General features: G+C 29.9%; 1 protein-coding gene, 1 long non-coding RNA gene and 2 other non-coding genes across 4 annotated transcripts; 3 read left to right on the top strand and 1 right to left on the bottom strand.

Moving 5' to 3' along the window:
- Positions 1-935: 935 nt before the first annotated feature.
- LOC18612710 (dimethylnonatriene synthase-like) lies at positions 936-4,518 on the bottom strand. The gene is made up of 2 exons (XM_018118694.2): positions 3,532-4,518; positions 936-1,752 (listed from the first exon to the last, which is right to left on the bottom strand). Exons 1-2 carry the CDS (start codon positions 4,468-4,470, stop codon positions 1,123-1,125), a joined length of 1,569 nt encoding a protein of 522 aa, XP_017974183.2. The 5' UTR covers positions 4,471-4,518; the 3' UTR covers positions 936-1,122.
- A 5,569-nt stretch (positions 4,519-10,087) lies between these two features.
- Positions 10,088-10,181, top strand: LOC148764584 (small nucleolar RNA snoR8a). Its single transcript, XR_016024338.1, has one exon. It is a non-coding gene; the product is annotated as a small nucleolar RNA snoR8a (small nucleolar RNA).
- A 2,237-nt stretch (positions 10,182-12,418) lies between these two features.
- Positions 12,419-12,511, top strand: LOC148764583 (small nucleolar RNA snoR8a). The gene has a single exon (XR_016024353.1). It is a non-coding gene; the product is annotated as a small nucleolar RNA snoR8a (small nucleolar RNA).
- Positions 12,512-13,438: 927 nt separating this feature from the next.
- Positions 13,439-15,309, top strand: LOC148764582 (uncharacterized). Its single transcript, XR_016024235.1, has 3 exons — positions 13,439-13,546; positions 14,193-14,273; positions 15,124-15,309. It is a non-coding gene; the product is annotated as an uncharacterized LOC148764582 (long non-coding RNA).
- The last annotated feature ends 1,260 nt before the right edge of the window (positions 15,310-16,569 follow it).

The following is a 16,569-nucleotide window of genomic DNA, read 5'->3' as shown; positions in this document are numbered from 1 at the left end:
CTTATAGATCTTTTTTATGAAGTCCATAAAATTAACATACCCTACAAAAGAATTGTAAACTATTACAATTATGAAATTTTTATGTATCAAAGTATAATCTCTAAATTATTCCTAGTTGATGTATTATTAATACTGGATATCAATGATGTTTAAAGAATTCAAACGATTAATGATGAGATGTTACTAATATAAATAATTCTATTTTTCAATAAATGATTTTCTATTTCCACTAGTTTTTCTATTTTTTCTCCAATATTTCCTCTAAACAATATTTTGAAAATATTCCTAATATGTGAATAATTGACTAAGAATAATCATCTATACACAAAATTCAATTGACATTTAGGATAATAATGTGATTAAATTATAATCTAGAATAATTTTATCCATTTGTAAAAATATGTGAGTAAATTATAATTACTTTTTGCATTTTGGATAAATATGTGATAAAATTATAATTATGGATAATGTTTTCTTTAGAGATAAATATGTATTTAAATTATAATAAGGATAATTTTGTTTTTTATGAAAAAAAATGTTATTTTAATAAAAGATATTTTTATCTTTTTATCAACTATTTATTTCTTATTCCAAAGTTATTTTTACCAATCAAACACTATAATAAGTCATAATAACAATTTGTATCTTATTCCATTCACTATACCAAACAACATAATAACTATTATAGTATATTCTTATCTTATTCTATTCTCACTGAATAGTTATCTTATTCTATTCCGAAAACCAAACTTATTGTAAAAGTATGATATCAAAACATTAACTGAGAACTTACTCTCCTTTGTCAATGTGTAAATTTTGCTTTATGTTCTCAAAATTAACTTCTTTAATCTAATAATTTCATCAATCAAAAAATCGCCCAAAAACATTATTAATTCCAATTAAGAAAAATGCAATTCACCCTGGGGCAACGCACGGGGTTCAACTAGGTCTAGATTAAAATTGCTTTTTTCCCTTACACAAGTGGCTAAGGGCAATAACCCTTTGGAAGCCCAGACATAAGATTGGATATAGGCCTGCAAGATACCCAATACCTTGAGTGGGATGGATACCACTAAGCCGAGGCCTTAATTTGCCCATTATTATCTACATTCTAATATAGGTCTAAAGGCACTTGTAAAACTCGTGAGCAAGGCGTGGGGTGAGGACAACATCAAGAGGGGTCCTCTTGGGTAAGGCAAGGCCCAAGCCTTCGCCCATATCCACCGGCTTCCCATCCGGTGTTCTAATATCAAATCCTTGGAGCAGCTTTGCGAGTGTCAAGTGAACAACTTGTAAGCCGAAGGTGATTGCAGGGCATGATCTTCTACCGGAGCTAAATGGAATGTACTCGAAATTTTGGCCCCTAACATCAAAATCAGCGTGAGTTGTCAAAAACCTTTCTGGTTGGAACTCGCCAGGGTTTTCCCAAACCCGGGGATCTCGCTGCAATTTCCAAAGGTTGACAATCAAACGCGTACCCTTTGGGACGTGATACCCAGCGATGCAACAATCTTCCATGGCCTCACGGATCCCTGTTAGGGGACCTGGTGGGTACAAGCGTAGAGTTTCCTTGACAATGGCTTGTAGGTATTTCAGGCTTTTGATATCTGATTCTTCCACCCACCTATCTATTCCAACGTGGAGGTCCAGCTCTTGTTGCGCGGCCTTTAGCACGCTTGGATGATTCAACAGCAAAGAGAGAACCCATGTCATTGTCACAGAGGTGCTTTCTCCTCCGGTCATGGTAAGAATCTGCAAACAGCAGGAATTTAATGACAACAAAAAAAAAGTATTCATGATTTTTTATTATTTGATATTTAATTTCCATTTTCAATACACTACTTGTTATTAGTTATTCACCATGATTATGGTTATAACTTACTACCAACAAAGTCAATCATAACTTCAAAAATTAAAAATAAGAATAATTAATTTTTTGGAATATTAAAATTTTATTGAGGAAAAAAAATAAGAAAGTATTTGAAATTGGAATTGGAATACGAATAATATATTTAATTCTTTGTTAATGACTTTTAAGAGTTAAGATTGATTATATGAAAATAAAATATGTAATAATAACTTTTTCTAAATGACACGAAGAAAGATTTTATATTTTAATTCACTTTATATTAAATTAAAATACAATGCAGTGTTTGTTAATTAAATATGATGTGTGACAAGACCATTATCATCTACTTACATGGTCTATTTTAAATATTAATGTGGTTCATAACTAATGGGGCCGCAACTGATGTCTTCCAACTCCAAACTACATAAACTAAATGTAACTTGCGACTTAGGCCATTTATATATGTTTTTAGTTTAAAGGAATGAATGAAGATTAAGCTGGTTCATAGCAAATATATAGGACCACAATTGATGTGTTCCAAACTACATAAACTAGATGTGGTGTGTGGCTTAGATCATTAATATCTCCTTATATGGTTTATTTTATAGTTTTATGTTTGATGCATTGATCATTTATAAAAGTTATACATTGTCAGTCAATCATAAAATGACACATTATCATTAAACAAAGTTAAAATTCATTATATCTTTAAAAATAAATATCAATAATTTATAACATTTAATTATATAAAATATGAGATAATTTTTCTCTGTTTAAACTCTGTCTCACTGATTCTTAAAAAAATTTAGATCTAAGAAATAGTCATACAAGAACAACACAGTTATTAGAGTTTTGGACAAATGCCCATGAGCTACAAGTACGTAACTGCACATGCCATTATCAACAGAGTTCTTGAGATTGTGTTGCATCTTGCAAAGCAAATATTGCAGGCGGTTTCAATGCCTCAAACCTTAGCTTTCTCTTTCTCTTTATCCCCCCACCTTCTAGTGTGCTTCCATTTCTAGTGATGATCTGTTTTTAACTAAACCCAAATACTTGTAACTCTAATATGTCACATCCCCTCGATAATTGAATCCACTTCATGTGGTAAGTGGTTCATGACTCAGGTAAGAACTGAGAAGGATGCATTGACTATCAAAATGGTTTATGGGCATGTGATCAAAATTCCAATCACTGTTGTTCTTGTATAGTTATTTGTCAGGTCTGGAATTTTCTTTTTAGAGAATCAATAAGAAAGTTAGAGGAAAAAGTTATTAAAAATTTTTTCGAGAAAAAGTTATTGAAATTTTAAAATAATTAAATGTTATAAATTATTGAGATATATATATTTAAGGACTTAAAAAGTTTTAATTTTATTTATTAATGATGTGTTATTTTGTGGTTGATTGATAGTGTAAAGCTTGTAAATACTGTCAGTGTATTGAATATTAATCTTTATTTTAATTGAATGACTCGCAATTAAGTTAATTCATTTAGAGCTATTTTACAATGGATATGTATTAAATGTTAAGAATTTAAGGTATTGATTCAAATTTTAAAATAAATTTGAAATTGAGAAAATATCAATTAAGAAGGTTGTGTAACCATCTCTAAAGATTTAAATTAACATCAAGCTGCCAGTAAATACTAATAAAGCACACGTTAGGATATAGGAACCATACCAAAGTTGTTGCCTTGACAATAGTATCTCGGGTATGGCCTGATATCACAGCATCCTGTGGGAGGTTTGCAAGCATCACATCCATGAAGTCGCTTTCGCAGCTACCCTGGCTCTCCCTTTTTCTCCTGAGATGATCCTCCAGCCAAACACTGATTATTGAGTCAAGTTCCTTAGCTGTCTGCTTCATGGAACGCACATGCCCTTGAATATCCATCCATTCAAGGAACGGCAGAGCATCCGCCAAGACGAAAATCCCGCTGAGATACAAAGTTTGTTTTATGGCTTTCTCGTAGCGCCATGGCTGACTATGTGCTTGAGCATAAGAGCTACTAGCAAAACGTTTTCCGACGAGCATTCTGAGGTTTATGTTAAAAGTCAACCGTTCCAACACCTCGCTCATTGTCACTTGGGCGCAATTATCAGCATTCTCTACACATAGCCTGAACAACTCTTTGATGAACAAGTCCATTTCGGAGAAACGGATGTGCTTAAGCTTTTCGAGGCGATAGCTCGAAAGAAGCTCAATGGTGACGATCTTGCGGATATTACGCCAATATTCTCCGTATGGGGCAAGTGCGAAAATGGCGTTGTTGTAGCCGATATGCCTCCCTGCTGCGATGCTTGGCCGGGTAGCCAGTGCTCTGTCATTGTTGGTCAAGCAATCCTTGGCAATTTCCCAACTGCTCACCACCAATACTCGACGGTGTCCGAGCTTGAGTGAGTAAAGTGGGCCATATTTGTCAGCCATCGCTCCTAGCTTCTTGCAAAGTGTTTCTTTCCCTCCTAGGAGATGGAGGTGACCAATGAGTGGCCATGACCCTGATGGTTCAGGGATACGACTTTTGTTAGAATTTCGGGCTATATATCTCCAGATAACATATAGAACCAGCAAAGCTAAGAGCCCTTCAATTGCTTGGACACAATTGTAGAACAGATCCATGGTAATCCTAGGGATTGGTATTCAAGTATATGTGCAAAACTTGCATTCCCGTCTACTATTATTTATAGCAGAGGTAACCCAACCCGCTCTACTTGGGTTTCGGATAAAATAATGATTAAATCTAATACAGTTGGTTTATTCAAAAATAAAACAAAATTTTTGTTTTCAAATAATTACTGCAATTTTATATTTTTCAAGATTATCATTTCCATTTTATCCACACATTCTTTTTCCTTTAAAAATCAAATAATAAAAACAATAACCAAGCAATGCCTTCACTTTTGTTATCCCAAACCTCATGATACAATTTCCTTAATATGATCTTAAGATCCCTCCAAACTAGATAATTGAAGATTTTGTTACTTGTTTTATTTTTAAAAAAGTTAACTGTATAACAAATTAAAACAGCATATACCACCGATTAAAAATAAATAAATAAATATTTGAAATACATAATTACATCATAATTAAATATTCTATTTAAAATTGTAGGATCATGCATTTTAATTTTATTATTTAAAAGTTTTTCATATTTTATTTATGTTACTTTAAAAAGATATAATAATATTTACTTTGTATCCTAACTCATTTAAAAATAACAAGCGTAATAATCATCTGAGTCCAACAAGTCAAAGTGGGGACAATCTTCCCTTGTGTGTAAAACGTTTGCCCTAAAAAATCAATTGACGGAAGAAAATAATGCGCTAATATCAAATTGGCACCAGATGTATTCAATCGATGTAGGGCCAAGGCAAAGGCTGCTCCTCCACAAAATGAAACCAGGCCGGGGCAGCCACATGCGTAACATTATTGACGGGAAGTTCCTAAACATCCCCATCATATTATTGTTTCCAGTGTCCACACTCATGCCGACGCTAGGCTATTTGGCTCTCACTTGATGTTTTACTAAATTCATGCTTCCTCATTGTAATCACTCCTAAAAGGGATTTTTTTTTTAATAGATCTTATGTATAACGTATTTTTAACAATAGACTTTCTCATAATTTTAATTATTTTTATCTAAGAGAATTAAAATTTAAATAAAATTACCCTTAATGAAATCGACCCATCTATTTGACTTCGTAATTCAACTCGAAACTTATTAATGGGTCAAGTATGTTTAGATTTGCACCTCCAACTAACTCATATTTTTTGAGCTTTCCTTACCAAACTATTCATCTCTAAAGTATTTCTTACCAGAAAGAAAAACGTTTAAGCATTTTAAGTATTTTGGAGTAGTTTTTTATGCACGAAGAAAACATGTAAGCGTTTTGAGTATTTTTAAGCATTTTAGAGTGATTTTTTATATATGAAGAAAAACTTTTGAACATTTTGAACATTTATATTCGTTAATTATGTTGTTAAATGGAATATGATGTATCGTTTGAAGTTGTTGATCTTATTAAATAAAATTCAGTAATTTTGGTGATTTTTGGGAGTTACGTAACTAGTTTTTAAGTATTGCGTGACTGACTTTGGATATTGTGTTACTAACTTTGGGCATTGCGTGACTAATTTTTGATAAGGTATCGCATGACTAGTTTCTGATAAGGTATTACGTGACTGACTTTGGGTATTGCGTGACTAGTTTCTAATAAGGCATTGCGTGACTAACTTTGGGCATTGCGTGATTAGTTTTTGATAAAGCATTGCGTAACTAGTTTCTGATAAGGCATTGTGTGACTAGTTAGTAAGGCATTATTGGACTTAGGCATTGCTTAAAAAGCAGTCATGCAATGTCTAAAAACTACTCACGTAATGCTTAAAACCAATCACATAATGCCTAAAAATTAATCACATAGTGATTAAGTCACGCAATAACTAAAAATCAGTAAACTCAATTTTGGGGTTCTATGAATAAACTAATAAACTCAAGAACATAAAACACATACTTTTTTGTTTTTGCTAAGTCATGAAATTGTGCATTTCATAAAAGATAGGTTACAAAACTCCATAACCCTCCAAAGCAAGAGAAAATATATCCCTATCAGGAGGCCTTGCTCACTTTTCTTATACAAAAACAAAATATACCCTATTTACAAAATATTTTTTGAACAATTTCAACTCAAAATCTCATAAAAAAAGCAAAATCCCTAACAAACATGCTTAACAATCATCCCAATCTCAGACACAACAAAATCATGAACCACCATAAAATCCATCAAACATGCATTAGCTGTTCTTTCTCCCTAAGCAAAATCGTTGTTCATCACCTTTAAGAACCCCGAGATCCACCATCCAAAAAAATAAAACAAAATAAGAAAAAACTTGATTTTTTCTCTACAAATTGGACGGCGAGATAGACATATTTAAGCAGAAAGAGAAATCGAGATTTAATTTTAAAATTTTTATCTGAATGGCGAGAGAGAGAAAACTGAAATAATTTTAATTTGTCTGAAATTGTTTAAAATGTATTATTATCAAGTCATGTTAAAAATTGACAAAAAATAATTAAAATTATAAAAACTGATATTTTTAAATTAAACTTATAAAAAAAATTATTTCTCACGATTTTCTCATCCTAAAAACTAGAATCTCTTTAATGTAAATGTTGTTTGGCAGGAACGGGCTTATACCAACTAGCACGAAAAATACTGCATGATTACTTTGCAGAGGCAGAGCCAGCTGTTATAAAAAAATGATGACGAAATCTTTCAAACTCCTTTGTTTTCTGGGGAAATATCACTTATCTTGCTTCCTTTATCTGCAGTTAATTAAAGTTCAGTTGTCATTGATGCTTGCCTCTGCGGCTTTGAATTATTCAAGCAAGCCCTGTTGTGAAAATTTGTTAACTTGTTGATGATTGTCATTCTGATTTTAGAGCCATCAAGAGATATTGAGCAACTAAACCCTGAAAATTTTCTGATTGAGTAATAATTACCGCAGATCATATCTAAACATATTTTTTAATTTCAAAAAATGAAAGTAAGTAATAAAAATATCAACCAAACTAAGTCATATATATTGTTATGATTATATATGTAAACATATTATATAAAAAATTATGAAAAATGGTCAACCTCATAAGATTACTTCAAAAATAGTTCTTGATATAAATCTAACTTTTTTTGTTCAAATTTTATCATCACTTAACAAAATGCTCTTGAAACCATTTCAGACAAATTAAATCATCGATCACAATTTTCCCTCTTGATTTCTCTCTCCGACGTCCGTCTATTGTGCTTTCGATTTCTCACTCTCGTCATCCAGCTCTCTTTAATTTTACCGCCATCGTCATCTCTCTCTATCTATTTCTCACTATATCGTCGTCAATCTACATAACAAAAAGTAGAGATGACATCAATGTATATGCTTGAGTTTATTGGTTTACATTCAAATAGCCCAAAGTTGATGGGTTGAATTTATATAAGTAAAATTTATAAATTAGAACATTATCCAGAGTTGTTACATGCATACATGTAACAACTTTAATGCACTTAACGTGTAATAAATCTATTGAATATGGCATGTAACTTGATCTCTATCTTTGTATTTTTACTAAAATATAAACTCTTTGAGTTAAACACCTTAAACATGATGTGTAATAACTTTTTTAATATGGTGTATAATTATTTTTTTTCTAACATAATGTGTAACTTGGTCTCTATATCTATATTTCGTTAGGATATAAACTTTTGGAGTTAAACATTTTAACCACGGCGTGTAATAACTTTTTTTTTTTCAACTGTAATAACTTTTTTGTCACATGGAGTGTAACTTTGTCTCTATTTTTGTATTTCACTAGAATATAAACTCTTAGAATTAAACACTTTAAAAATGACGTGTAATAACTTTTATTTTTTCAACATGACGTATAATAACTTTTCCTTTTCAACATGGTATGTAACTTGGTTTTTATCTTTGTATTTCACTAAAACATAAACTCAACACTTTAAATATAACGTGTAACAACTTATTTTTTTAACATGGCATATAACAATATTATTTTTTAAACATGACATGTAACTTAGTTTCTGTCTTTGCATTTCACTAAGACAAACTCTCGAAGTTGAACACCTTAAACATGACATGTTACAACTTTTTTTCAACATGGCATGTAACAATAGTTTTTTCAACACGTGCATTTGAATATGAAAAATTTTTATTAAAGGTAATTTTGTCTAAAAATCTTTTTCTCTTGGTAAAAAACAACTAAGATTAAAAAAAAAGATTATTTTCAAAAGCACCTTATCTTTGAAGACTAAAAAAAATTGTCCCTATATAAAATATTTTTCAATAAATATAAAAATGTGCAATGAGATATCATCACAATAACCAAACACGAACTTGAGCGTGTTAACGACTAAATTTATTGATTAATTATACATTTAGTATTTGAATTCTTATAAAATTTTGATTTGGTACTGAAAGAAAACTTCACAATTAAGTATATATCTACTTGAACTTTAATTTTGTTAAGTAAATTGTATCTCTAACTAATTTCATTAGTCAAATAACTTTTATTTTAAATTTCAAAAGAAGAAACTTTTATTTTGATCTTGTGTTTTTGTATGTTTTCTTTTTACTCATAAATTATAGGTTCAATTAATGAGATCTTATTATATTATGATTACAATACTATTAGCTCTATTCTCTTTTACAGCACGTACTTATTCCCCCCTTAGTCCTTTTTCATCTGTCTATTGCATTTTCTATGGGGAATAGTCATTAACCATTTTCCAGTAATGACTATTCCCTAAAATCTTGACTTAACCATTCCCCACCCCTCCCCTCGTAATATTTTTTATTGGTCAAAAGACTTATCCAGTTTCTATACTCTTCAATTTTGTTTAATTTAATCCTTGTACTCAAAATCCAAACAATTTACTCCCTTGATTTTGGGAAATGTGTCCATTCCCTTAATGGCATCTAATTTTGCTGTTAAAAAATGATGTCATTGTTGACATCAGCGATGATGTTAACACTAATGTGTCACTTTTTGATGACGTGTCATTGAGATGATGACATGACATGCCATGTGGCCCCGGGTGAAGATGTGACAATGCCATGTGGCAATATACGCTGACATGGTACTACTGATGTGGCACTAACATGCTGACATGTCAATGCCACGTGGCAGATAAAAAAACTTCAAAAAAAATTCTACCATGTCATAGGGACTAAAATGAACAAAAATAAATAGTACAGAAACTAAATTAAACAAAACTAAGATGTTGAGGGACTAAATTGAAAAAAATATTTGAAAAATACAAATCTTTAAGTAGATTATTGATATGCTTATTAATAAATTAAATATTTAAGTGCAAAAGATTTATGGTGCTAAAAAATATATATATATATATTTTCTTATTTGATTATTTGATTCTAGAATATGTAAATTAATTAATCTTTTTTATAAAAATTAAGTTTGAAGTCTCTTTCTATAAAAAAAAATTTTAAAAAATTTCATACTTGAAGTCAAATTTAGATGAATAATTTGTATTACGTTAAAATAATATAATATAAAATAACTAAATAAATTATTTTTCTTCTATTTATAATATTATAAACATTTGAAATTTATTTAAGTTAGTTTTTAACTTGAGCTAAAGTCAAATAAGGAAAATATGTTGAATTAGTTTTTTTTTTTTTTTTTAAAAATGAAGAATGAAGATATCGAGTTAGCGATGATTATAAAAGTAATTCCTCATTCTGACTTACTTAATTTGGGCATGACAAACTTCTTATTACAACCATAGAATCTGAGCTCTACCCTTTCTATTATTTATTTATTTTTTATGTTTTTATTTTATTTAATATTTCAAGTTATATTTTTTAAATTGAAATTTCCTAAATTAAAGACTGCATTTATGGTTGATAAAGTAAAATATAATTGTAAATATTTGTACCATTTTATTTTATTGATAAATTCTTGTAGATCCAAATTAATAATTTAAATTTAAATTTAGCAGAATTTGATTGTAGTATTTGAATTTAAATAAAATCGTTTTATAAGAAATTTTGAGTAAATTTAAATAAAATGTAAATTAGGTAAGAATTGAATAATTTCAAAAGAATGCATATTTGTAAATTGTGAAAATTGTAACTAAATCAACATATTTTGCTAATTTGAGAAAATTTAAAGAAAAGGTAAATTGAATAAGAGATGAATAATTTCAAAAGAATGTGTATTTATAAATTGTAAAAGTTGTAGCTAAATCAACATATTTAGTCATTTTATATTATTTTATTTTAATGTAATGCAAGTTATTCATCTAAATTTGACTTTAAGTATGAAATTTTTTCAAAATTTTTTTATAGAAGGAGAATTCAAGCTTAATTTTTGTAAAAAAAATTAATTTACAAATTCTAAAATAAAAAAACTAAGCAAGAAAATATTTATATATATTTTTTAACACCATAAGTCTTTTACACTTAAATATTTGGCTTATTAATAAGCATATCAATAACTTACTTAAAGATTTGTATTTTTCAAATATTTTTTCAATTTAGTCCCTCAACATCTCAATTGTATTCAATTTAGTCTCTATATTATATATTTTTATTCACTTTAATCCCTATAGCGTGGCAGAATTTTTTGTTTTGAAATTTTTTTGATCTGTCATGTGACATTGTCATCACTTGATGCTATGTGGCATGCCACGTCATCAAAAGTGACACATCAACAATGATGTGATCCTTTAATGGCAAAATTAGATGCTGTTAGGGGAATGGACTAAATTGATGCAATTCCCAAAATCAAAAGATTAAATTGTTTCGATTTTGAGTACAGAGACTAAATTGAACAAAGTTAAAGAGTACAGGGACTGAATAGGTCTTTTCACCATTTTCTATTCCATTTTAGAAATATCCTTATTCATTTTAGAAAATTACAATTAAAAGACCTATTAATAGTTTCTTTACTTCTCATGTTCCTTTTTTTCTTAATCTCTCTTTCCATTCTTGCCTTTCTCCTTTTCTCTCTAAATTTCCTCCACCCATCAAAGAAGGGCGGTAGTAATGGCGGCAACAACGGCGTTAGGGTTTAGATCTAAAGCTCCCCAGCCTGGTCCAATTGAGGAAAGATTGGATCTAGCGTCCACAACCAAATTCGATTGCAAGAAAAGCTAGATCTATAGCTTCCCAGCCAAATCCCTTTGGCCAAATTTGGCATTCTACAACTAGATTCGACAGTGGGAAATATCAATGGTCTAAAGACCCTTCTAATCCTGTGCTCTTTAATTTTTTTCAATTTAGTACTTATACTCAAAATTGAAGCAATTTAGTCCCTTGATTTTGGGAATTGCGTCAATTTAGTCTCTCCCCCTAACGACATCCAATTTTACCGTTAAAAGATGACGTCAATGCTGACGTGTCACATTAGATGACGTGGCGTTTGAGATGATGACATGGCATGCCACATGGCATCGAGTGATGACATGGCAACGCCACATGGCATATACAATGAGTTGATATATCAAAAAATTTTCTAAGAAAAAATCTACCACGTCATATGGACTAAATTGAAAAAAATATATAGTATAGTGACTAAATTGAATAAAATTAAAAAGTTGAGGGACTAAATTGAAAAAAATTTTGAAAAATACAAATCTTTAAGTAGATTATTGATATGCTTATTAATAAACCAAATATTTAAGCGTAAGAGATTTATGACATTAAAAAATATATAAATATTTTTTTATTTGATTATTTGATTTTAGAATATGTAAATTAATTTATCTTTTTTACAAAAATTAAGTTTGAATACTCCTTCTATAAAAAAATTTTTGAAAAGAATTTCATACTTAAAGTTAAATTTAGATGAATAACTTACATTACGTTAACATAAAATAATATAAAGTGACTAAATAAATTCTTTTTTCTTCTATTAATAATAGTATAAAAATTTGAAATTTATTTAACTTAGATTTTAACTTGAGATGAAGTCAAATGAGCAAAATATATTGATTTAGTTTTTTCTTTTAAAAAAATGAAAAACAGAGATATAGAGTTAGGGATGATTATAAAAATAATTCTTTATTTTGACTTACTTAATTTAGGCATGACAAATCTCTTATTATAGCTATAGAATCTGAGCTCCACTTTTTCAATTTTTTATTTATTTTTTATGTTTTTATTTTGTTCAATATTTCAAGTTGTATTTTTTAAGTTGAAATTTCTTAAATTAAAGACTGCATTTATGGTTGATAAAGTTAAATATAACTGTAAATATGTCAAACCCTGTTCTATAAAATAATTACGACGTCATTTACATACTCAACAGAATGTTTGCATATTTAGGAAGTTTGAGGAATCATTAAAAGACGATATTGCCCCTAATGGTACCATTAAGTCGATTAAGTCTCGAACTAGTTCAAATAGGAATTTTGAGGTGAAATTAAGAGTTTCACAGTTCAGGGATGACTCAAAATGGTAATTCGGAGTTCGAGGATCAATTTGGAGTCAAACCGAAATTTTCACTATCTAGGGGCAAAATGGTCATTTGTCACTTGGGGACAAAATGAGAATTTTGAGAAAAGATTTTTTTTGGCCCCATTTAACTTATTGGAGTATGATTTGAGTATTGGAGTATAATTTGAGGGTTTGGCAGTGAAAAAGTTTAATTCCGGTGATTTCTGGAGTGTAGGGGCAAAATCGTAATTTTTCCATCCACGGACAAAATTTTATATTTTGAGAGAATTTAGATCAAATTTGACAAATCGGAGAATGGTATGAGTATAAGGGATGAAAAATATGTCTATGGGCAATTTTTCAGTTTTTTGGATAAAAATGTAATTTTTGACTTTTACAAGGGTAAAAGTGTAAATTTTAAAAAATTACTCTACCAAGACTTTGAATAAGTCTGAGAATTTTATCTAAGCTATGGATATGTGGTACAAGTGTATGGTGAAAATTTGGAAATAAATGGATGGCTAGAATTTAAGGAATTAATAAAACAAAAAAATAAATAAAATAATATTATATTATTTTAGCCTTTAAAAATGTCAAAATTCCAGAATTCTCATCTTCTTCAGCTGTCCAAACCAGGAGAGAAAAAGGGGGAAAAGAAATAAGAACTCTAGCTGAAAAAATTTGGGAAAAATCAAGAGAAATCAAGAAATCAAACATTAAAAAGGTAAATTTCATTGATTTTCCTTGTGATTTTCACTATCCATGCATTTTTTTCTCATTTTCATGCAAAATTAGAAAGTGGGTATGGACACCCATGCTGGCCAAACCTCCATGGATGAGTTTTGAACTTGAGTTTTGGTTGATTTTAATTGAATTAAGTGATTTTAGTTAGGTTATATTGAAATATAGCAAAAATAAGCTAGAGAAATAATTTTCTCCCATTGAAACCCATTATGCCGAATTTTCTAGGGGAATATTGGCTACTGATCTTGATGTTTATTTGAGGAATTATGATGAATAATGATGAATTATGAGCCTAGAAAAATAATGGAAATTTTCGGAGCAAAAATATGAATTTTTACCCACTATGGGTATTTTCGTAATTTACTACTGAGACTGATAATTTGCACCACACTGAGGAACATTAAGTCAATTTGGGTGCAATTGAGGTATAGAAATTGAAAAAAATTAATTTGGAGTTTAAACGGACGCGTATATCGATTTATCGGGTAAAAGACCGAAATAGGCTAACATCTCGTTTAGGCAAAATTTAGACATTTTGCACTTCATATCATGCATTAGTAGTATAAATTAGTTTATTTTGGTTTAGTACCGAAGTAGTAAACCTCTTAATTGTATAATTTGTCAAGGTGGCGAATCCTCTAGCAAGGGCAAAGAAATCGCACTCGATGAGTAATAGTTGAAGTACCCGAATTTAGTTTTCAGAAACTGTGAGTAAACTTATTATCGTCCTAATTATCTAGAGTAGTTTTATACAATTGTGTGATTTTATGGAAAATGGGTTTAAATGGTAAATTGCTATGTTTTAAGAGAAATTGTGATTTTATAAAATGATTTTATAAATTTTCTGGAAAATCGAATACTGATTTTGAAAATAGAGTAATTGGAGACTGCCTGCTTGTATTGTAAATTTATGGTTTTAAATTGAATGGCTTATGACAATAAATGAGCATGAATGGCTAAACTGATTTTGATGTTAGAATTATTTGTACTGTGTATTTAGCCTTGAGAGGCTAGGTTGTGATAAATTGCTATGTCATGCAGAAAAAGATTTTATAAATCAGGTGGTAGATAAAAGATTAGCTATTGCAGTGGTGGGGGGTTCCGTGGGTCAGCCTATTAGAGGGGCACGGTAAACTCCTTTATATTCTCACCTCGGTCGTAGAGGCGCGTAGGGTATCTCTTGAGGTGGGCTTTTTGAGTGCACTTCACGTGGACCACCGCGTGAGAGTGAGACTCAACCAACGCCAAGGAACGGCTATGTTTCAAAATAAAAATATGATTTATGCGAAATATGAATTTTTAACAACCTTGGCCGGCTCGGTTGGATACCCCTGGTCCAAGTGTCACTGAGTACAGGATTTGACATAAGCCAAGTTTTGAGTAATTCACGAGTCATATTGATTATTTGGTTGAAATGAATATTCGTGATGTGAAAAATTTGTTGAAGTTAATTATTTTTTAATTGTCTCCATTTACTCGCCTTTAGATAGTTTAGATGGTGTTTGTTTACTCACTGGGATTTTATAATCTCACCACCCTCAATTCCACACATTTCAGGTTCGAGATAGCCGGTAGATAGCCGATTGCATCAAGGACTTCAGTTAGCCTTGCATTGTCAAAATTATAGGTTCACAAACTCGCATCTTATTAGTTAGGTGGGGGCCCACGTGTCATTGTAAAAGTAATTTTATATTTTCGTTATCTGATTTAAAATATGTATGAACATATTTAGCTTTTACACCATTTTTTGGCGAGTTTCGATATTATCGAAGAAAAATAACGAAAATGCCCCTATGAGCCAAAAAATAATATTTTATTGTTTTGATTTGGAAACGACTTATGATTTCTTGAAATGCAAGATTTAATAACTATCACTCACCGGGGAGATGTGAAAGCTGATGCTAAGCCTTGCGGGGTTCCGATCGGCATTCGAGATAATGAGTGCCTATCGGGACATCGCGACGGTTGTCACCGGCCCGATAGGAGTTTCGGGTCGTGACAAAATATTTATACCATTTTATTTTGTTGACAAATTTTTTGTAGATCCAAATTAATAATTTAAATTTAAATTTAACAAAATTTGATTGTGGTATTTGAATTTAAATAATATTGTTTTATAAAAAAATTTGAGTAAATTTAAATAAAAAAGTAAATTGGGTAAGAGTTAAATAATTGCAAAAGAATGTGTATTTGCAAATTATGAAATTTGTAACTAAATTAACATATTTTGCTAATTTGAGTAAATTTAAATAAAAGGTAAATTGGGTAAGAGTTGAATAATTTCAAAAGAATGTGTATTTATAAATTGTGAAAGTTGTAATCAAATCAACATATTTAGTCATTTTATATTATTTTATTTAACGTAATACAAATTATTCATCTAAAATTTGACTTTGGTATGAAATTTGTTTAAATTTTTTTATGAAAAGAGAATTCAAGCTTAATTTTTGTAAAAAAGATAAATTAATTTACATATTCTAGAATCAAATAATTAAGTAAGAAAATATTTATATATATTTTTTAACACCATAAATCTTTGACACTTAAATATTTTGCTTATTCATAAGCATATCAATAATCTATTTAAAGATTTATACTTTTCAAATAATTTTCAATTTAGTTCCTTAACATCTCAATTTTGTGCAATTTAGTTCATGTACTATATATTTTTGTTCAATTTAGTCTCTATGACGTGACAGATTTTTTTTTTTGAAATTTTTTTAATCTGTCACGTGGCACTGACATATCAGCATGTCAATACCACATCAGCACTACCACGTCATCATATAATGACACATGGCATTGTCATGTCATCACTCGGTGCCACGTGGCATGCCACGTCATTATCTCAAAAGCTACATCATCAAAATGTGACACGTTATTGTTGATGTCATCGCTGACGTAGGTTTTGATGGTAAAATTGGATGCCATTAGAGGGAGAGATTAAATTGACACAATTTCCAAAATCAAGGGATTAAATTACTTTGATTTTGAGTACATGGA

This window comes from Theobroma cacao, chromosome 1 (genome assembly GCF_053813885.1).
Source record: "Theobroma cacao isolate CCN51 chromosome 1, ASM5381388v1, whole genome shotgun sequence".
NCBI classification, from domain to species: Eukaryota; Viridiplantae; Streptophyta; class Magnoliopsida; order Malvales; family Malvaceae; genus Theobroma; species Theobroma cacao.
This window is presented reverse-complemented; position numbering and strand designations above follow the sequence as displayed.

Bases quoted from the DNA above. Each gene is read 5' to 3' on its own strand.
- LOC18612710 (XM_018118694.2), bottom strand. From the start codon at position 4,470: ATGGATCTGTTCTACAATTGTGTCCAAGCAATTGAAGGGCTCTTAGCT. The intron at 1,753-3,531 runs GTATGGTTCCTA...TGCTGTTTGCAG, and splicing joins TTGTCAAGGCAACAACTTTG to ATTCTTACCATGACCGGAGG.